At 37.1% G+C, this 22,601-nt stretch overlaps 1 protein-coding gene across 4 annotated transcripts; it reads left to right on the top strand.

Annotated features, from left to right (window-relative positions):
- Nucleotides 1–60: 60 nt before the first annotated feature.
- On the top strand, nt 61–21,059 carry LOC110441305. Of its 4 annotated transcripts, none has more exons than XM_021484441.1 (18): nt 61–505; nt 1,679–4,223; nt 4,471–4,598; nt 4,709–4,797; nt 5,048–5,124; nt 5,460–5,579; nt 6,415–7,404; nt 7,501–10,331; nt 10,741–10,857; nt 11,199–11,407; nt 12,665–12,697; nt 16,007–16,131; nt 16,385–16,532; nt 16,986–17,168; nt 17,930–17,997; nt 18,315–18,412; nt 18,735–18,864; nt 19,479–21,059. In XM_021484441.1, the coding sequence occupies exons 1-18, from the start codon at nt 346–348 to the stop codon at nt 19,549–19,551; spliced, it is 8,124 nt and encodes a 2,707-aa protein (XP_021340116.1). In that variant the 5' UTR covers nt 61–345; the 3' UTR covers nt 19,552–21,059. The 4 variants fall into 4 exon arrangements, with proteins under 4 accessions (XP_021340116.1, XP_021340110.1, XP_021340096.1 ...); XM_021484435.1 differs by having other exon boundaries at nt 6,415–7,902; nt 7,993–10,331; XM_021484421.1 differs by having other exon boundaries at nt 6,415–10,331.
- Nucleotides 21,060–22,601: the final 1,542 nt, after the last annotated feature.

The raw sequence follows: 22,601 nt of genomic DNA, 5'->3' as shown, positions 1-22,601 counted from the left end.
ATAATGTCGTAAACTGGATTTTGTTAGAGATGGACGCTATTATTATGCCATAAGATAAACTTGAAATATATCCTTTATCTTGGACGTACTTTTCATACTTTTGGTAAACTACAACGAAAAATATAATATTTACAATATCCAATGAAATTGTCGGTTCCAGAAAGTTGCGGGAACCTTGGGATGCGTAGTATGACGTGCGCAAAGTCTAGAACGTAAACACAAGTCATGTGTCCAGGCCGATATATAGATCTGAGGTTCAATATAGATTCTTAATTGTGTAACCTGATTCAAATTATTTTAAATGTACGTTTTTTTTAATACACGAACTTTCATTTGTTCATCATCATGCCTAAAAATAAGAGACAAAGTCCTACAAAACATGTTCATCAAAAGGAAAGTAAGAGCTCCGGAAAGGATACAATTTTCCAGTCTGTCCAGGAGATGTTTGAGGGACGGTTTGAAGCAGAGATAATCCATATGGTGCTAGAGGAATGTAACTGGAATGGTGGGTTAAATAAAAATAAGAAACTAAATAAATATACTAAATTGATCTTTCTCTGGTTTCTATGTTGATATTGGCCCGTTCTAAAAACTTATGTAACTAACAAAACTCACAGGGTTTTGTTACACAGATACACAGTTGACAATGATTGATAGATTTTTCACAGGGGCATGTAACCATCTTTAGGTCATAGGATACATATATTCTATATATATATATATATATATATGTATATATGTAAGGCCTTTGCTGTGAAAGCTGTACGCTTAAATAATACACAATTTGGCATGTTGCCATATTGTATAGCGTATAATTATTAAGTTTAAATATGAGAACAAGTCTTCCCTAGATGAACACTTTTAATGGAAGTAGTGAAAAGAACTTATGAGCTTATATGTTGATATTATATTTCAAAAATTATATTACCATATTATCTACGATCATTTCCAAGCCTGGGTCCCTCCAAACTCTGACCAACATTCTACCAAATGAGCCACCTGGTCACAAACGATCAGCATTCCTCCCTCCGTTTTTTAAGTCTTTGCCCCGAAGACAACAGTACTTACAATCCAGGTTCAGGTATCCCTGTGCCAATAAGTATTCACCCAGTAGTCTATACTATATAATGTGTATGCTGTAAATATTGTAAATTTTATCATACATTGTATCTTGACCACATGTAAGATGAACTTCATGCTCAATATGAATATGTTTATATCAAGAATAAATAAAACCTTTATTACAATTATCATTTTTATTATTATGTAAGGGAGGGGATTCCCCTCTGAGTCAGGAATAGCTGAATTGGGAGTGATGCCAAAGGTTTTTGGATATTTCATTCTCCATCAAGAATTCATAGTTGTGATGGTGGAGCTTCAATAAACAGTAAATTATTAAAAAAAGTATGTATACCTCCAAAAACCAAAAAGAGTTGCAGAAGTCAAAATTTTGAGTGGAACGAACCAGAATTAATGTAGACTCATTTGAATCATCTTGTATTGCATACCAGTATCAATCTAATTGATAACAGAACTTTGCACCACCCACATTTATTGATGAGTGGAAGCACATATCAATAAATGAGGGCATGTAAAGATCAAAATTATAATTAGATTGGCATGATATTGTCTTAATGCAAGAAATATAACTTTCTGTAACAACTTTACTTGGTTGTAGTTGAAGAAGCAGTGGACAACCTATTTGCGATGTGTGAAACTGGGATGCAGCCAGACCCTGAAAGTAAAAACCGACTTGCACAGATTGCACATGACGTACTGTGTAGTGATGCGTCCAGTGACTCGATGTCAGTCAGTAGTCATTCAAGCATGGCATCGTCGGAGGAGACTAGCAGTTCTCGTAGTGGGATGGCCAAATCATCCACCAACAGTTCTAGGGAGAACATTCTTAATAGTACAGAAATAGAAGGAGCCATTGGTTTTGATCCAAGCATGATTGAAGTTGAAAGCTTAGATAAAAGTATGCCAGATGAAGATAAAAACATGGAAGTTCTCCAACAGTATTGTACTGATGCAGAGGCCTGGGTGTCATCCATGGATAAATTGGGTATGACTGTGAGAGAAAAGGGTTACAAGAACATGAGCCATACAACAGGTGATGTTCTACCATTACAGACAACAGGAGCTAATCTTGTCACTCCTCAAATACAGGAGGCTGATGTATCCAGCCCTCAGCTTGTTATGCAGGAATGTATACCTGATGTAGACTATTCAAAATATCAACACAATTCTTCTGTGAATGTTAATTCTAAGTTATATGCAGATTTAGATTATCCTTGTGAAGACCTAAGTGCTAGCAGACTAAGGCATTCTGATAGTGCAGTAGTTGACATGGTAGAATGTTTACCTGGTGAGAATAGGACCACCTGTGAATTGAACAAGGAAAATTTCCTTAACAGTCATAGCGGGTCTGGTAAGCTGACACACGACAGTGGCAACTGTCCAAAGGATACACTTCCCAGGATCAGTGATCATAGCACTCCAGTTTCTTCAACTGACATAATACAGGGAAATCAAGTCACAGCCACCGAAATGGAACAGAAAGATGTTCTTGTGTTTTCTGCAGCCACTTCAAACACACTGTGTATGCCATTTAATTTTGCAGACCAGAATCTTTTTTCTCCCGAAAAAAGGGAATATGCTGGTAGTGGAAATTTAGGTGTTTTTGGGAAAAGTGCACCAAGCTTGTGTAATGATGACAGTGCTGTGATGGAACCTGACTCCCCATTGTCACCAGTTTCAGTTTTTGAAAATTTAGGAAAGTTAGCAGGGGAGATAGCTCATATGGAATTGCATTCACAGTTAGAAACTCATACAAATTCAGACATTTTCAATAGTGATGACTATGGTAAGGATTTCTTTACAGGTTTAAAATCGAATTTGCAAAATTCTGATGCATTGGCAAATATGAATGTTAATACTGATGTACATAATGATAATAAATTATGTTTTAAAGATTTAATGAAATTGGAAAATGAAAGTGGTTCCATTGATGGTGGAAATACTGAATCTTTTGATAGCAAGAATAAACTTGACTTACAGACATTTGGTCAAGAGTTCTGCAGTACAGGGAGTAGGACCTCCTCCAATGAACCTGCAAATTGTTCGAGTAACAAAGAGCTTGATCAATATGCAGATAAACCAACTATGAAAGAAACTTCAAATTGTGAATATAATGCTACATATAATCTGAAACCAGCTTTGGAGAAAGATATGGATGATGTTTCTCCGGACCAGATTTATGATTCAGATGTTAATATTTCCGGCTCAAGTTCTGACAGCTTGAATGAGAGCTTAACTCGGGCTTTAAACGATAGCATTAACCTTACAGAATTGTCAGTAATTGATGACGATTATGTTGTAAGAAGCCAGAGCTGTATGAGTAGTCAGTCGGAGGAGGAGGTGGGGGAGGAGCTAACAACAGCTCTGAACAAATCTGTGGACGAAACAAGTCCTGGTGAAAAAAGTGACGTTGAAACTAATCAAGCTACATTAACTAAAACACCAAAAATGGTTCTTAGGCTCCATGACTCGGACAGTGATGAGAAATTAAGTGAATTTTGTGAACAAAGCAAAAAGGATATGCAAGCGGACAGTATGCCTGTTGGTGGAGGAGACTCCCAAACCAGCACAAGACCTGAAGGTATTGAGGTACCTGATTTAGCTTCTAATTTATCTGTTAATGCTTGTGAATTTGTTCCGAATGTTCGAAAAGAAGCCTCATCTTCATCTTCATTCAATATGAACATGAACAGTGACCCCTGCAAACCAGCACCAACATTTTTGACGCCGAAATATGTGTCTCCGACAAAAACCAACTTTAGGACCACATCCTCTAGTGACTGTAATTTGCGTTTCCCATTCTCATCTGTAACACAGCAGACACCACTTGCAACCTCTCTTCTTGGTACAGCTTGGGTCACACCTATTAGACAGCACAGCTCACCAGCTACAGGAAATGACCAGATTCCGTACAGTAAAGTAGAACATCCTCCCCCTAAGATCCCTCAGTACCCCCCGCCACATTGGCTACCCGCTACTCCTGTGGCCAAGTTTGGGGACCCAGTGAACGTGGTAACCAAGAAAAAGGGTCCCCCCACAAAGCTCACAGACATAGAGGAGGTGGAGGCCAAGATAAAAGCTGGACACAAATGTTTTGTGATGCTCCGAGGTCTACCAGGAAGTGGAAAATCTACATTAGCCAGGTATTTATTACTGACTAAAAACAAAGATGTAATCCTATACAGGGTTCACTTATTTATGAAAGCATTCTAGCCACATAACATGTAAGAGAATCATATTAATATATTATATACACATGTATATATATTGGGAGTTGTTTGCATAAATTTACAAAAACAATAGCCGTAGCCGATGTACAAATAAGAATTGTAGGTACTTGGTCGATAGCAATACCACATGTTAGTTGATTACGACGTTTCTATGTGACAGGAAGCTACAACACACAACTTCTAAACCAGGAGTTGTGCTGTCCTCAGATGACTACTTTATACAGAATGGTATCTACAGATTTGAGCCCCATCTGCTGTCTGAAGCTCACGAATGGAACAGACTCAGAAGTATGTCTTTGTTTCTCAAATAAGCCAGTGTCTGTATAGTAACCCATTGCTGTTTTATGATAACAATGTTTTTGAATTGTGATTATTTAAACTGTGGTTGATATTTTCAGCTATACAAAACCTACATAATGGCTGTACACCTGTAGTTGTGGACAATACTAACACGCAGGTGTGGGAGATGAAGCCCTACATAAAACAGGTAAATGGCAACTTCAGTTCATTGTTAGAAACAAGCTGGCAATGTGTAGCTATGCTCATTACAGAACTTGTTTCTCCTCGCTGTTACCTGGTAGTTGTGTCAGCCTTTTCTTTCATAAAATAATATCTTCCATGATTTATAAATACGCATGAGCTAAAAGCCACACCATTGAAAAATGCTGCTTTACTGATTTACAATCACAATAATAGCTGTAAAACACCATACAAGAAGGTGAATTTGATTATTTCAGGCACAAAAGTTTGGTTACGACATCAGCTTCCTTGAACCAGACACTCAATGGAAGTTTCAACCGAAAGAGCTTGCCAGGTTTGTAAATAATAGAATGAAATGATACATATTGTATATGATAGCCTTATATTTCATAGGTGTAAAATATTATATTTCATGAACCCATATAGTGATTTGCAGCATGTAGTAAGAATTCACTAAAGGGAGATGAACTACGAAATAAAACAGCTAAATATTGTAACTTAGTCTGAAGTTTCAGGATATTTTGTAATGTACATCTTCAAGCAAAGCATTTACCGTATAATAGGAGTAGAATCTTTTTTTTTCACCAAGAAATAATTAATCTAGATAGTTTAAAGAGCAATGGGAAATAAAGTTAAAAGGATATTGAGGTATTTATTCGTATGATTTAGGAGAAACACTCATGGCGTTCCCCTCAGTAAGATCCGAATGATGCTGGAGCGCTATGAGAAGGGTTTAACAGTGGAACAAGTTCTTGGTAAACCTCAAACACCAAATGGTCAACACAAGAAGTAAGTCTTTTTCATACTCACTTTAGTATCAATCTTATTCTCCCTAATTATTTTTCCACCATTGTCTTTGGTAGCTGATTAACTCTATCTGTCTTCGTCTGCTGTCAGAAACCCCCCCACTTTTCTCCAATATGAATACAGAAGCTTAATTAATTACCATTCAATTACTGCTTTGTTGCAAAATGTCATATTTCTTTATTTGTAATATGACGGAGCATCAACACTAAGGATTCTGCCTTAGCAGACTTTTTATCGCATTGACTGGTTTAGATACACTAGGCCTAATGTCATCAGAAAGGGAAACATTTTCAGAGTTATTTTTCAATATGGACAGGATGCTACTCTTCTGAACAAAATGGCTAAATGATCTATTAGCACGTGATCCGTGCCAATGTTTTTTTGTGTATGATCTGTAGTTGTTTCTAAATGGAATTTGAATGGGCCTGAAATGATATGGGAGTAGTCTGATTTACAGCTACTTTGAAAATCTGTATATTTCTACTCCTAAACTTGAAGTCCTATTGGCACAAGCTCATTAGCATATCAAACATTAGATCCTTGCAGAGGCACAAAGAGAGACATCTATGATCATAAGTATACACCACTCTAATGAAATTGAAGCCTATTGGTAGACATGAATATGAGAAATATGAACACAGACCTACACATGAAAAGAACTCTACATTTCATTTAATATCAATACTGGTTATCTGTGCTTATCTGAGTACTTAAACTACAACAGGGAATATTGCTTGTTTTGTAAGATGTCAATGCGTAGTTAATGATTTACTCAAAAGCTAATGCTGCTTATTCTGTGTTTAATTGATCATTTTAGCGACCAGAAGACTCTCCCTCGTCATGCCAAGGATAAAACAGTACACACACAGAGAACATATGTGAAAGCCCAGCCCGGGGGGATACAAGCTCACACAGGAAGCTCAGACATGAAAGCCCAGCCCGTATGGAGACAAGCTCACACCTCTTTGGTACAACAATATGCCAATAATCTTGGACAAGCCCAGAAACAGCATGCTCGGCAACCAAGTGTGTCCACCAATGCACTAAACACACCCACAAAGAGGGATGAAACTGTTACAGAAGAGAGTTGTAGTGAGAATCATCAAGTCCCTACACTGTCTGTTGTGCCCTCTCCTGTGTCTGGTGTGGTAGTTTGTAGTCAAACACAACAATCCACCACGCCGACTCCACTTACCAGTGGTAATGTGAACAATAGTAACATTTCTAAGGAAAATTGGCAAATGTGGAAAAAGTTAGGTCTCTCTGATTTAGTCAAACAGTTCAGCAAAAAAACGGAACAGGTCAGTTCAATTGCAGAAGAGACCAGTATGGACCTGAGTAGGTGTCTCCCTATGGACAACCAGATGGGAGAGAATCAATCTCCTTGTGAAAATACAGAGCAACAGAGAGAATTCCTTACAACCGTTTCTGAAACAGATAAGGTAGTCAACTCTCCCAGGGAGGACGAAACACAGGAAACTGTTCCTGTTGCATCAAAAACTGAGGATGCTAAGAAGTCCAGGTCACCAGGATCACATAAAGGCTGTGTGGATGGAAACACAAAGGACATGTCGCCCAGAAGCCAGAGTAGTCATTTAAGGGACAGCAGTCCTTCCTCTGACAGTACATTTCACACATGCTCCGAGATGTTGACAGACCAGGAGGGAAGCAGTTCGTCATTGCAGGAAGATCAAGCTGTCAACTCCCAGGATACATCATTAGACCTGTCAAACACATCATCAAGGAACGACGATGAGGGGTCAGACTGTGTCACAGATTCTCACAACACTGGAGTGGTAGATCAGGGGTCACACTGTGTCACAGATTCTCACAACACTGGAGTGGTCGATCAGGGGTCAGACTGTGTCACAGATTCTCACAACACTGGAGTGGTAGATCAGAGCCCTGTTGACAAAGCTTCAGAACCAGAGTACAAACAGGATACTGAACTGACATCAAACAACAAACCTGATTCTCCTGAATCCAATGCCCCTGAAAGTGATTTTGATTCTCAAAAGACACCTGAAGATGATTGTGATACTCAGAAAATATTGGAAAATAATTGTCATACTCAAAAGTCATACGTTGAAGATCCTGATGTTTCGGAAAATAATACTCATATAGCACTAAAAATTGGTCCTGATACCCACCAGACATCTGCAGATGACCTTGACACACATCAGAAATCTGCAGATGACCTTGACACACATCAGACATCTGCAGATGACCTTGACACTAATCAGACATCTGCAGATGACCTTTACACACATCAGACATCTGCAGATGACCTTGACACCAATCAGAGATCTGCAGATGACCTTGACACCAACCAGAAATCTGCAAATGACCTTGACACCAACCAGACATCTGCAGATGACCTTGACACACATCAGACATCTGCAGATGACCTTGACACCAACCAGAAATCTGCAAATGACCTTGACACCAACAAGACAACTGCAGATGACAAACATCAGACATCAGAGTCTTTGCCAGTAACCGTCGCTGAAGCATTAGACAAGACACAAGATATGCTGTTAGCAGAATACTCTAGTCAGTGTGATGCAGAACTACCAGATTTGGGAGCTAGTAGAGAAATGTTGACAGATGATATTACACAAGCAGAAAACATCCCCCTCGACTGTACAAGTGTAATACAGTCTCAAGGTGTCAAACCATGTTCTACCACACCAGAAGAACAAAATGTAAGCAAATTAGAGGATGACAGGTCTGTTAAAGTGGAGGAAGCCAGTGACGATGTGAATGGGAGCAGCAAAGACATTGCAGTCTTTGTCCAACAAACTGTGAAATATTCTCTAGATGATATTCCCAAGAACGTTAAAGACACAGTGGATGAACTTATTAGAGAAAATGTAGGGAGTGAATTAAATTACTCTGTAGATTACAGTGTTACAGCCAATGAACTTAAGGCCATTCTCCTCTTCACCGACCTGAATGATGAGGAGAAGATGATAGCTGAACAGTACATCAGCCAAAGGTTGTGTAGCAAAACATCAGAACTTTGTGCTCTGACTTCAGCACAAAAACAGTCAGACGATGGGATATCTCAACCACCAGCATTTGTCCAGGACGAATTGAGTGAACAAATTCAGGTTTATGATGATTTCAATAGAGCACAGAATTTGGAGTGGGAAGAACCCAAACCAGTTAGGAAACAGAGGTTTACCAAACGTCCAAAGCTGAAGTGTAAGCAAGGTTTATCTGAAGTGAAAACAGACATTGATAAATCCACAAAAGAATCATGTAAAGTTTCTGTGGAAGTTGAACTTGAAAATCAAAAAGTTTTAAAAACTGCAAGTACAATGGGGCAAGAAGACATAAATATACGTACACATCCTCAGCAGCAGAGGGAGAAACGTACACGTAATTACAGAACACATGCTAGTAGTCCACCAGTTGATGACAAAGATCAGGGAATATCTACAGAGAAGTCCAGGGCAGAACCTTTGGTTACATCAGTAGCTGCTCAGGCCCTATGTAAGGAAGTGGAAGATGGTGACGGTCAATCCTCTCAGTCGCAGTCAAATTCATCGCAAGAATCCTCACCAACAAAACCAGCTAAGAAGAAGTCAAATCGCAGGAAACTTGACCCATATAAACAGGGACCATTCTTGGAGCCTGAGGTTAAAAACAAAGTGATTGGTGCAGACTGGAGTTTCCCTGTACTGCCAGAAACTGCATTCAAAGAAGAGGTCCCAAAGAAGAAGAGAGTGCAGTGTTTGTTGGAACATGAGACCCACATTACAGCAGGAGATCTTAAGGTGCTGAATGCTGTTAACAGAGGGGAGGACCCAGCACATCTAATGGGAGGTAGAGCACGCTACAAAATCTTAGCCAGTCACAACAAGGACATTCATAGGGAAGTAACCGACTCTGACTTGTCGTCGGAGGCCAGCAGTATGATGGACAAATCTGTTGTGCCACAGCACTGTGTTGACCGGGGCACCATGACTGAGGAGAATATTGAAGTAGACATAGAATTCCTACAAAGTAGTTTCCCGGCCATCCCCGTAGACGAGCTGTCCGATGTTCTACATCAGTGTGGAAACAACCTCCAATGGGCTATTGACTTACTCTTAGACTGGAAATACAACCTTCCTCTCAGCTCTGATGACAAAGACAAGTTTATTAGCAGAATGTGTCAGCTCCAAAAATCACCTACTCTGCCAAAGTTTTCATTTTCTGCACGACCAAATTCGATCTCACGGTCACCCTCATCCTTACTAGACATGTGTGTGGGGTGTGTAGAGTCCCAGCACATCGCTCCCAGACAGGACATTGAGCACCAGATCATCATGAGCAGTCAACAGCGGCTCAATTCCATAGAGGAAAAAATCAGATTGAAGCAAACGTATTCACGAACATTAAGTCAGAGTATTTCTCGTGATGAGGAATTCAACGAGACAATTTTAAAGCAGTTGACATCCATGACAGAACAAGCCGTGGCAGATGGCACCAGTGATGCCGACGATGACAAAGGTGTGCCACAGAATCAGTTGGACACTTCCTATGTGGAGTCGTGGACAGTTAATCAAGCAAATGACTTCACAAGGGGGCCAAGCGTGGACAGTTCCATCAGCGGACACAGGTCTGATGAAGAGGCACTGGACTATCAAACATTGCAGAGCTCGGCATCTGTCATGTCTCTCCAACTTACAAGAGAGAAGATTCAAGCTCTAGAAAGCCAGTTTGGAAAAGTCCCACATTTAACAGGTATTGTAATATTTCTTCTCTGAATTAAATAAGTGGAAAAACCCATTTAAAATGCATTTACAAAGAATCCCAGAGGACCTGAGAAATTCTTTAGCTTTAACCAAAATTTAAAGAGTTTTGTGTTCATGAATGAATTTCTTTTAAAATTTGAAATAAAACGGACAGAAAGAAGACTTCAGGATATTAAGTAAGGTTTTGCAATAAACATGCCTGTAAATGTTTATTGCCTATGTATACAATATTAGCTGTTTTAGGGGTAAGTTGTACCATGTATAATACACTGTATAAACATAACAGTCCTTTGGTACATTCTAAGCAGGTGTATTTCTAATTTTCATACCATTTAGTCATACATGATTATGATATATTTTCTGTAATTTGATGATGAATATTTAAGGTTGTGTTTTAGGTGTAACAGGAGATGTAGTTGTCTCCCTTGACTATAGAACAGCTCAAGCTTTACACCAATGTTTGATGCTGACTGCCCGACAGCAGACTATGGACCGGCAGAAACAGCTGAGAGAAGGTATAGTAGCATTCAGTTATCACTAGATACCAGAAGTAGTTACTGGTTTAATACTTTAAATAGATTTAATGGTGTATGGCAAAGAACACTTTAGTATGCAAGGTTCTCTTTATCTTAGACCTGCTCTTAAATATGCCCTTAAATAACATGTTAATTAATTTGCTCCACAGTCATTTATAATTGATTGGCTGAATTTGAAGAAAGGCTTATTGTTTGAAGTTATTATCAATTTTGTTCGTGTCATCAAAAACTTGAAAGATAGTCTGATCTTCTGATCTGTTTTATCAGAGGTCAATCCCTAAAGACTAGGTACAAAGACATGAATATTTAAAATTCCACAGATGAGGCCTTTGCCCGTCGACTCCAGGATGAAGAGATACTTACAACAACAAGTCAGCCCCCACCAACATTCCAACGGCCTCCTGTGAGTCGTTCTCTGCCCCTGGGTGGGGCCCCTCAGCACAGGCCACACCCTACAGAGCAGGGGGTCACCTCCCTCAAAGACATCATGGTGGAGGAGATGGAGCGGGAGAGGAAAAAGGAAGAAGAGGTATGTAGAAACCTTTGTTGAAAGGATCAACTGAAATACTGAGGTGTGACTGACAAAATTGTAGGGGGTCTCATAAGGAAAAGATTGCAGATTTATCCATTTATGGAAGAGGTAATATAAAAAAATATCTGGTAGTTTAGACTTAGGGGCAAATAATTGATGCATGCATAAGGTAAGAGTAGGAAAAACGTTTAATAGTTAGTTTAGGCCAAACAAAATTAATTACTTGGTTCTTACTTCTTAGGCCAATGTTTTTTAAAGCAGGGAGGTAATTTTTTTTTTCATTTTTTTCATGGCAAAAAAGAGACAATGGAGATTTTTTGTTTATTGTGTAGTTTGTAAAATATTCATTGTGGGCATTACCTTGCCTTTTTATAGTTGTGTAGAGACCCGTCATAGAGCAAGCCTCCGAAAATCCCCCCACAATGTTCCAGACGAGAATCATGAACCCCCTCATTCCTTATTTGTACCGAAATGAGCGCCATTTGTACACAAGACTAATAAGTCATAATCATTTTAACGCTTGCCTGTATCTCAATCCTTATCTTTATTCAAACGTTTTCGTGACTTGGGTGACTTACGAGTAAAAACGACATGCAAACCAATTTTCCAGATTTTTTTAAAGACGGCGGCTGGCGCATTCATAATTTTTTACTTTCACAATAAAATCGGCCTAAAATGAAATGCACGTGGGCCTGAGAACCAAGTAATCTTTTTTTTTTGGCCTTACACTTGAAGTTAGTAATTGCTACATGTATATGGTAAGTGTGGGAACTACACACAAATTGATATATATTATATAATGTAAGCAAGAAAGAAAAAGTGTAAAAATGGTAATTTTGCATGTCCATGCTTTGGTCAAAGCATTCACCTTGTACATTTGTCTCAATGTGTTTCCATCCATTTGCATTTGTTTAGAAGGTTTTTCCTATTTCTGTTACTTATTAGTATATATATGGTAACATATTGGGAAGGCAGAGTGCTGCATACCAAAAGTAGGTCACTGTGACCTCTTACCTTAATAAAGAGAAATGTACTTTCTGAGTATTTTCCTCTGCGATTTCTGGTATTCTGGTAGGACTCAGTATGTGGTTACTTGCTGTATGATTAATAAATAAACTGTGATAACTGTTCTCAACAAAATGGATGATTAATGTTTGCAGTGACTGGGGTGTAGTCACGTTTATGGTTAATACCACCAACTTTATCATTTGTTGTGTATTGGATGTATGATGTACGCCCTGATTGTTTGTGTAGGACTCAGATGATGAGGACGACACATCAGATGAGGTAGAACCTTTCTGTTCTGTTGTTGAGATTGTTTCAACAGTTTTAGTAAGCACTGGTACTGTATATTCCACTGTTTTGAAATGTTTGAGTTTTGAGTTTGAAAACAAAATGACCAACCAATTTGTACATCATTTAATTACACAAACTGGTGAGTCATCTCAGGAAAAATCAAGAAAATTTGGATTGATGTTGAATGTAATTTGTTTAAAGCAACCAATAAAAGGTAGCCAAAGCATTGGCGTTATTTTCCACTTCACATTTCTATTGTTGACATGTAGGCCATAGACAGAGGATTTTATCAAATGTGACGATAATATTGAATTTGTTTGTATTTTCTGAAATGACTCATACAGTGTAATAAGGTGAGAATTTTGAAAATGGTTGAATATTATTTTGTTGATATCAAAAGCCAAGAAACCAAATCAAGTGGGATAAGTAGTTATCAGCTTGTTTTAACTGTAAGTTAATGTTGATGTTGGAGTCTACTGTTGATGTTATGATTTATGTTATAGTGATTTTACATGCTTCTTTAGTTAGTATTGGTTTGTTTGCATGACTCGCTCCATACCACTGACAGAATGCCCGGTATATCCCCCCCCCCCCCGGTATATTGTAAATGTACTTATATCGACAGATTAGTATGTTGATGTTGATGTTGATCAGTGGGCACACCCACAATATATTCAGTAAAAACAATATCCAGAAACTTCAGTTAGGGTACTCATAATTCAGTTGGTGTACTGTATTCAGGTCATTGTGACATTCAGGTCTGAGTTTAAATACAATGTATGCACATAGTTCAATTGGAATCTATTACACTGTAAATTTATACTATAGAAGATTTGTTCATGAAGCTTGAAAAATACCTACATTACAACAGAAGGAATGCTGTGCATGATGTTTAGATCACTCGGATATTCACTTCTAGGTCATTAAGGTCAAATAAGTGCAAATCAGATGTGCATATTGGCTGATAAAAAGGAGACATTTGTTTTTGTTCACCAAAACAAATCTAGTAGACATTGTGTATCACATGTGTATCTGATTTAAAAGTGAAGAGTAAAGGACATCATTGGTAGAGGGATTATACCATTGGATTGTAGTGGTAGAGGGATTATAGCATTGGATTGTTGTGGTAGAGGGATTATAACATTGGATTGTAGGGGTGGAGGGATTATAGCATTGGATTGTATTGGTAGAGGGATTATAACATTGGATTTTAGTGGTAGAGGGATTATAGCATTGGATTGTTGTGGTAGAGGGATTATAACATTGGATTGTAGTAGTAGAGGGATTATAGCATTGGATTGCAGTTGTAGAGGGATTATCGCATTGGATTGTAGTGGTAGAGGGATTATCGCATTGGATTTTAGTGGTAGAGGGATTATAGCATTGGATTGTAGTGGTAGAGAGATTATAGCATTGGATTGTAGTGGTAGAGGGATTATCGCATTGGATTTTAGTGGTAGAGGGATTATAGCATTGGATTGTTGTGGTAGAGGGGTTATAACATTGGATTGTAGTGGTAGAGGGATAATAACATTGGATTGTAGTGGTAGATGGATTATAACATTGGATTGTAGTGGTAGAGGGATTTTAGCATTGGTTTGTATTGGTAGAGGGATTATAACATTGGATTTTAGTGGTAGAGGGATTATAACATTGGATTTTAGTGGTAGAGGGATTATAGCATTGGATTGTAGTAGTAGAGGGATTGTAGCATTGGATTGTAGTGGTAGAGGGATTATAACATTGGATTTTAGTGGTAGAGGGATTATAACATTGGATTGTGGTGGTAGAGGGATTATAGCATTGGATTGTATTGGTAGAGGGATTATAGCATTGGATTGTAGTAGTAGAGGGATTATAGCATTGGAGTGTAGTGGTAGAGGGATTATAGCATTGGATTGTTGTGGTAGAGGGGTTATAACATTGGATTGTAGTGGTAGAGGGATAATAACATTGGATTGTAGTGGTAGATGGATTATAGCATTGGATTGTAGTAGTAGAGGGATTGTAGCATTGGATTGTAGTGGTAGAGGGATTATAACATTGGATTTTAGTGGTAGAGGGATTATAACATTGGATTTTAGTGGTAGAGGGATTATAACATTGGATTGTGGTGGTAGAGGGATTATAGCATTGGATTGTATTGGCAGAGGGATTATAACATTGGATTGTAGTGGTAGATGGATTATAGCATTGGATTGTAGTGGTAGAGGGGTTATAACATTGGATTGTAGTGGTAGAGGGATAATAACATTGGATTGTAGTGGTAGATGGATTATAGCATTGGATTGTAGTGGTAGAGGGATTATAACATTGGATTTTAGTGGTAGAGGGATTATAGCATTGGATTGTTGTGGTAGAGGGATTATAACATTGGTTTGTAGTGGTAGAGGGATTATAGCATTGGATTGTTGTGGTAGAGGGGTTATAACATTGGATTGTAGTGGTAGAGGGATTTTAGCATTGGTTTGTATTGGTAGAGGGATTATAACATTGGATTTTAGTGGTAGAGGGATTATAACATTGGATTGTAGCGGTAGAGGGATTATAACATTGGATTGTAGTGGTAGAGGGATTATAGCATTGGGATTTGTTCAGCTTTCATTTCTAAAAAAATAAATAAAAATACTCCCATATCTATCCCAGTCAATACTTCCATACTCTACTTATTATGCCCTGTCACCTGATTTAGGAGGCAGATTTTACTCTTTTTATGAAAGTCTATCATTAGAATACCTAGAATGCCTTTGTGTTTCAGAGTTTCACTGTCAAGGTCTTGCACTTGCTATTTTATAGAATTTTATCAAATGATTAATTGGCATGACTCAAGCATCTATATATTGCTTCAAGATTTTGATCAAACTTTATTCCAGTGTCAAGTGTGAGAATGGGTCCAGTTTCAGGGTACTTAAGTCACATTAAGCATCATTATTTATAGAAAGCTATCAACTAGGGTACTGTCATCATTCTAATAATAACTACATTTTGCAAAAGTCGTTTATGAAAAACTTAATGTTTCAAGTTGTCCAGTTACAGGTTACTGAACTGTACAGAAACAAGTAATATTAATCTGTTTTATATCAATACATGACAAAAGTTAACTAAATTGAATAATCAGACTTGTAATCTCAAAAAAATCTTCTTCTTATCTGCATTTACAAGTTCATCATCCATTGAAAGTCTTTTTCAGAGAAAAAAACAAACATTTTTTAACAGGTTAAATATCTGTACTTACAAAACTCAACTAATAAAATAACGTAGACATTTTCCAATTAAATCATTCTTTTATTAATACCTCAGCAAAAGCTGTTGGAGGCCAGTGGCAACCACAATGTGTTAGCCAACCGTCTGAAGAGGAAAAAATTATATGAGCAATTCCCAGGTATAGACGAGTCTCTTCTGGACGATATCTACAGGGATAACAGGTGAGAACTACTTAATGGTAGCGTTATTCTGCTGTTACTCTACAAGCACAAATAAGTTGTAACAAAAGGTATCCTCAAAATTATCCTTTAATTGTCTTTGGCTTTTAAATTCCTCAAAGAAAAGTAGTTCTTGATAGATGAAAGTACAAGAGTGGTTATAAAAAAGAAGTGCTTCTTTGCTAAAGGTGGTTCATTAAATGGCTGATTTCTTCAGACTGATAACATTACATTTGGTTAATTGATGTATTTTCAGCTACAACCTGGACAACACCATCTTAGCCATACGTGGCTTCTTGACTCATGACACAGCTCCTCCCAAAACTGTAAGAACTGCAGAGGCCAGTTTAGCATATGAAGAAAAACTTTTTGCAGCCGCAAAACAGCAGAGTCTCCAAGAAATGGTAAGGGGAGGTCACTCTGACCGGCTAGAAACAGTCCTAGGAAAGGCATGTTAAAAATTATTCCTTGAGAACTGTAGACAAGCACTGCCTGATCTGAGATCAGATTGATCTAGTTTTATTATGAGTCAGATTCAAGAGTTCCAAGCTTCTTTAGGTTAATGATACATTAGATATGTTAACTCATTCACCCCTGAAGACACATTTGAACTCTTCCAATTCAAAGATTAGAATAGTCCATTACGAACAGGGGTGAATGAGTTAAATCACAGAAAAAATAAACAAAATTGGTATGGTAGACAAACTTCAAATATAACTTATTTTTACCACTAGACAATTGAAACTGCAAAAAATATTTCTAATCCAGGAAAAAACAGCTTAATAATTTGGTTCTAGCACCACTGTTCTTCTAGAAGTTTGACCTAACCTCATATTTGTGCCCATTTCCTGTCCTAGATGGACTCGTACCTGTACAGTCCTGAGAAAACCAAGGCTTATCAAGAACATGAAGACCCAGACTATGATGACTTCCGAGCTGAAGCTAATATTCACCATCGCCTCAGACATGAATGTTTCCTGAAGGCACAGGAGGCGTACAGACGAGGCATGAGAGATGTTGCCTCCTTTTACTCGAGACAGGTATATATCAATATCACGACCTAAACTTAAATGGGTTGTATTCATCTGTATTAACACTGCATACAGATTACTGTATGTTTTACCTTTCTCAATAGAACAGATTGTTGGCCATCATTCAATGAGTATTCAGCAGGGCCACTTTCCTATACCGCGATCCAAATGGTTGGACCAGTTCCTAAGTGGAAACGGAAATATTTCTTAGTTTATGAAATAAGATCGCACCTAGTAATCTGATGCTGCTTTCAGGCAAGCCTTGACAAGCCTACAAGGTCTGCATAAACGTTTGCAGGTCCGCCAGGATTTACACTCAAAAATGTTACATTTACAAACAGACAAACCAGTTGTTCTGCATAAACGAACAGGCCCCAGATTTTCTTAAGCATGACTTGTTAAACTGTCAAAGGAAAACAGATGAAATGTTTGATATTCCTATGTGATTTCATCTGTTTTTGTGACCGTAATGTAGATGACATTTCAACACGTTTTTTAACAGTTGTAAATTATTTTTTTAAAAACACTGTCCAAGTTGTCCAAGGTGGAGTGTCTGGTGTTTTCTGTAATGAATTGATGAGAATTAGAGCTTGTAAAAGTCTATCCAATATCTTGTAATTTATATAAAAAAAAAAAAGCCAAATATGATAAGAGTGGAGACTGGTTTGTCCCCATTACAAAACATTAACTGATTCATAAAAGTAGTCAAGCAAAGAAAAGGTATTCATGTTAAATTCTTAAATTATAGTGGAAGTCTTTACTTTTGTTAGGGTCATGGCCACTCACAGAAAATCAAAGAGGCGAACCAAAGGGCAGCAGAGAAAATACTCCAAAGCAGGTAAGTCTGATTATTTCTCCATCCATTTACAAAATAGAACTTTACCTTTAGTCTGATATTGTATACATTTATAAATGTTTTGTACATATTAATTTATTGTTAATAGTGTCCTGAAAAAAATGCATTCTTCCTTTAATATGAACATAAATTGATTTTAGAGAAAGAACAAGAGTTCTGACAAAGCCCTCCCCGGACAAACTAGTTGGCATTTTGCATATGTTTAACTTAAGGAAGGGTCATGAACTCAGGTAGTGTTGTGATTGTACCACTATGTTCATAAATAACATAAAAAACCTGTTTTTTAAATCTTGCTACAGAAATATACTGAAGGAGAGATCTGCTGTAGATCTACATGGGCTACATGTGGACGAAGCCATTGAAGCCTTGGAAAGGATAATCCCAGAGAGGGAGGAAGGTAACAGCTATACTAACGCGATGACGGTGTCATCACCACCGGACCCTCCTCCTGTGTGAAATGATCACCTGTCTATAAAAACAATTTAATTTCAGCAAATTGAATCACTGATGTGCTATTTTTGTGCTCATAGTAGAAAATTTTAGTTCCCTCAATACATTAGTCATATTAGCTGTCATAAAACAGACCAAAATTGAAAGATATTGTATGTCAAATCATAGTTTCCACCTACTGTGAAAATATGATCCCCTCAAAACTGGATGTTGCGTAGATAAGACCATTAACTATTTTTTTATGAAGATCTACTGAATTGTTTTTACAGATTTAATGGCCTATCCTGACAAGAGGAAGCAACATCTAGTCATCATCACCGGTAGGGGGAGCCACAGTAAAGGGGGCATCGCTAGGATACGTCCAGCTGTCCTCAGGTTCCTCGTCACCAATGGATACAAGTAGGTCCTAACTCTCTCAATGTATCAATGATTTATCGTAGGTTATTGGTAATCTAGTGTTGGACTGGGAATGTATGGAGCCCTGCTGCATATTGTGACTGGGATCCTGTAACATTTACAAGTTCATTGTAGATTTCTCTACTTAATTTTCAGTATAGGGAAGTCATTAATGTAAAAGTTACCCAGATGATACCAGCGAAAAATATTTATGGATTTCTTTCCAAGAAAGAGGTTGAAGAATGGCTTAGCTTGAAAATGACCCCAATCTGAATATTTAATGTGGTCACTGTTAGTCCTCAATTCTTATTGGATGTCTTTTCTGGAAAATATCTTGTACGATTTGTGTGTTGGTTTTTATAATGTGACGTCGTGTACAAAAATGGGTGGAATCTGTGTCCTTAATTAGGTTGTAGTGTGTTCCTGTATTTGATGTATTCCTACATATTCTAGATATAGGTGATACTACGTAATCACCATCAGGAAGATTACATAGTTCCTTGGTTCAACTTCAGTGACAAGATTAAACTTTTGAAACAAATTATCTTGAATCATAAAAAAATATAGAATATTTCTTTGAATATCTTATCAACTTTTTTCTGTTTTATTTCCTTTAGATTCAGCGAAATTTACAAAGGATGCTTCAAAGTCCTTCTAAAATATAGATCCCACACAGGATATGATCTATAGAATCCTTCAAAATGGTGTTGACAGATTCAAGGGGAATACTAGCCTTTCTATTGTTCTGAGGATTCAGGAGAAATATTATGTAGCCTTTTAATTCCATGGCAGCTGTTGCTCCAGTTTTCAGATGAACACTTGCACCTTGCTGTATGGTTGACATGGACTGTGGGCCTCATCTTTGTACAAATGTATGGTGCCTGCTGAAAAGTTCCGAAAGGCAAACGATGATGAGTTGAATACAGGGTTACAACACACCAGCGTTAATCAAAGTTCTGTTATGTTATTATAAGGGTGCTATATTGAAAGAGTAGTGCTGTTTTATAAGGATGTATACGTGTTCCCACCGAAAAAAAATGATTTAAAATTGCAGCTATCCCCGACAAGTTAACTCGGTGATTGTAATCATTCTTTTATTGTATTTTTATTATTCAGCTTGTTTATAAATACTTCAGCCCAGAGAAGTGGAAAGAGCTTATGTTGAATCTATATTAGTTGTCTGATCATGTCCTGGTTTTAACAATTACCTTTAAAATCATGATTTTTTTAAATGCTCATTAAAACATTTTTTACAGATAAATAAGTTGATACTAGTTTTATATTTGCATAACAATCTCTTGACATAATTACTTGTATTTGTGAATTTTAATTATTGTACAGTTATGTTGTAAAGCCATTAGTTTAGATACATTGAACACTTTTGACATAAATATTATTTTCATTCATTATTTTCCATGTTTGGGATTTGAAGAATTTTGTTTTATTGACAAGGATGTTCATGCTAAAATATATACTGTGTATATTCTTGATACTCTATTGCATTTTGAATGTTTCAGAAATAATATTTAGTCCATCTGAATTCAACATGAAGTCCTTTATTGAAAGTGTTTTTAAGAATGTGATGGATTTCTATCAATAAAGTCCAAACAGATTTATCCCACAATGATTACAATAAATCCATGACTGAAGCTCAGTTGTTGATAAGAAGTTAACAAAGTTGAAGGTTTAACTGTTAGATTCTTTTTTTTATTTCAATTAATAAAAATAGCATCAATGAAGTAAGATTTGAAACTGTATTTTATTCACATAATTACTAATGACAAACTTTTAAATGCAGCTGATATTTTTAACCTGAAAATTTTGATGTGTTACTTTCAGGTTGTATATATTTATGTTCATCAGGTTTCTAAATTATCATTTCAGTGTGATATGTTTGTAATAGTTGTTTTCATCAGTCACCATGACAGGGTAGTTTTTAAAGTTTCCACAAGTCCTCATGACAGAGTAGATGGTTCACGTCATTATCATTATATTTTTACCAACTTTTGTATCTTATAGACTTGTTTTAAGTTACAAGCTGCATACCTTTAAATGATTGGCATCTAATTTTGTTAATATTTTTACAATATGTAATGAATTAAGATTTGTACTGGATTGGTCCATTTTTTTAAAACAATTTCATGTTAACTGTTTGTATCTTTTAACGTTTGCTCAACAATAAACTAATGTTAAAATTTGTTACGACCCTTTTTTCTGTCCAAATAAATGTAACCATTATTATGCACCTGCCAATTTTTTTGGCAGGATGTATTAAGGTATGGGAAGCATGCGTCCTTCCACACTCTGGTTTTCACAAGTATATAATATAATATCATATATCAAAGTTTTACTTTATACATGAACAATATACGTATTAAAAGTGTCGCAACGTTTCAAGACCCACTGGTCCCTTTGTCAAGCTATGACCCTTTACATATTTCCAAACTGATGAATCTTATTGAAGAATACTTGGATATCATTTTAATGAAACTTTGAAAGCATGTAAAATGTACAAAGACTTGGGCAGAGTTTTAAGATAAGTAAAATCTGAGAAGGCGCTCCAATTTGTCAACATCCACACTTTGTTTCCACAACATAACTAGCTTTCAGTTTTGATGAAATTTGGTAAAAATGTACAATATACAGAGACTAAGGCTAAGTTTGAAGTTCAGCAGAATTTATGCATAATTAAAATACTATCCTCTAACATGAACAAATTCTGATAAACTTGGTCAATATTAAGGTATAACAAGACAAACGCACATTTCAAGGCAAAGAAAATTTGTACATGGACAGGCATATGTAGTTCTGCCTCCGTGGTACTCGTTACCTCTTACTTCAGTAAAAAATGTTCATTATTTATCTGTTAACAAAGCGTTTTGAAATTGAGATATTCCATTTACACTGGTACATAATTGATACATATTGCATCATTGACTATGATGACAAGCCAATCCTACTGGAATCGACTGATAAAAGTGTATGCATTCTCCTTATAGCTATACCTATTTACACTGATGGGCTAGTAAAAAAAATTGTCTGAACAATAACATGTATACTAGAAATTGTTGGCTAACAATTTGACAGGCTTTTCACAGCAAGGACTGATTTGGCCTTCTAATAATAACTTGTGCAAGTCTACAGTAGCTGACTGAGTAGTGGGGGATTCCCAGAGTGCGAAATGACATCAGAGAAAGAATGGATATATAAAGGCAGCCAATGGGAGGTGTTGGTATACGAAGGTAGTCCGTAAAAGTCATATTGTCCTTCAACTATGTTCATCAGAATGATGAATTGAAACTAGCTTTTTGTCTATATCGATTCAGTTTGCCATGTCAAAGAAAGGCTGATGTTTACCCACTGCAGTAGAGATGTAAACTATCCCTACTTTCAAGATTGAGAGTGTGTAGTAATCGATGTAGTATTACCAGCGTGTATTAGATGTCTTAAATCAAAGTACTGAGAGTCTGAGAGCACTTCAAAATCGCACAAAAATGAAAACGGTGTTTGACTTACACCTTTGTAATTATATTTAGAGTAGGTCAAGGTCATTCATTTGCACACACTTTAAAGCCCTTCTTTCAAGCATGCTTCTTGCCAAACATTGTTACCCTGGAATAATTGGTTATTAGCTCACCTGGCCCGAAGGGCCAAGTGAGCTTATGCCGTGGTGCGGCGTCAATATTTTACTGTAAACAACTTCTTCTGAATAACCAAGAGGCCCAGGCTGATGATATTTG

The sequence above is a fragment of the Mizuhopecten yessoensis genome, unplaced genomic scaffold (genome assembly GCF_002113885.1).
Source record: "Mizuhopecten yessoensis strain PY_sf001 unplaced genomic scaffold, ASM211388v2 scaffold1795, whole genome shotgun sequence".
Taxonomy (NCBI): Eukaryota; Metazoa; Mollusca; class Bivalvia; order Pectinida; family Pectinidae; genus Mizuhopecten; species Mizuhopecten yessoensis.
The sequence above is the reverse complement of the archived record's forward strand: the minus strand, read 5'-3'. Positions and strand labels throughout refer to the sequence as shown.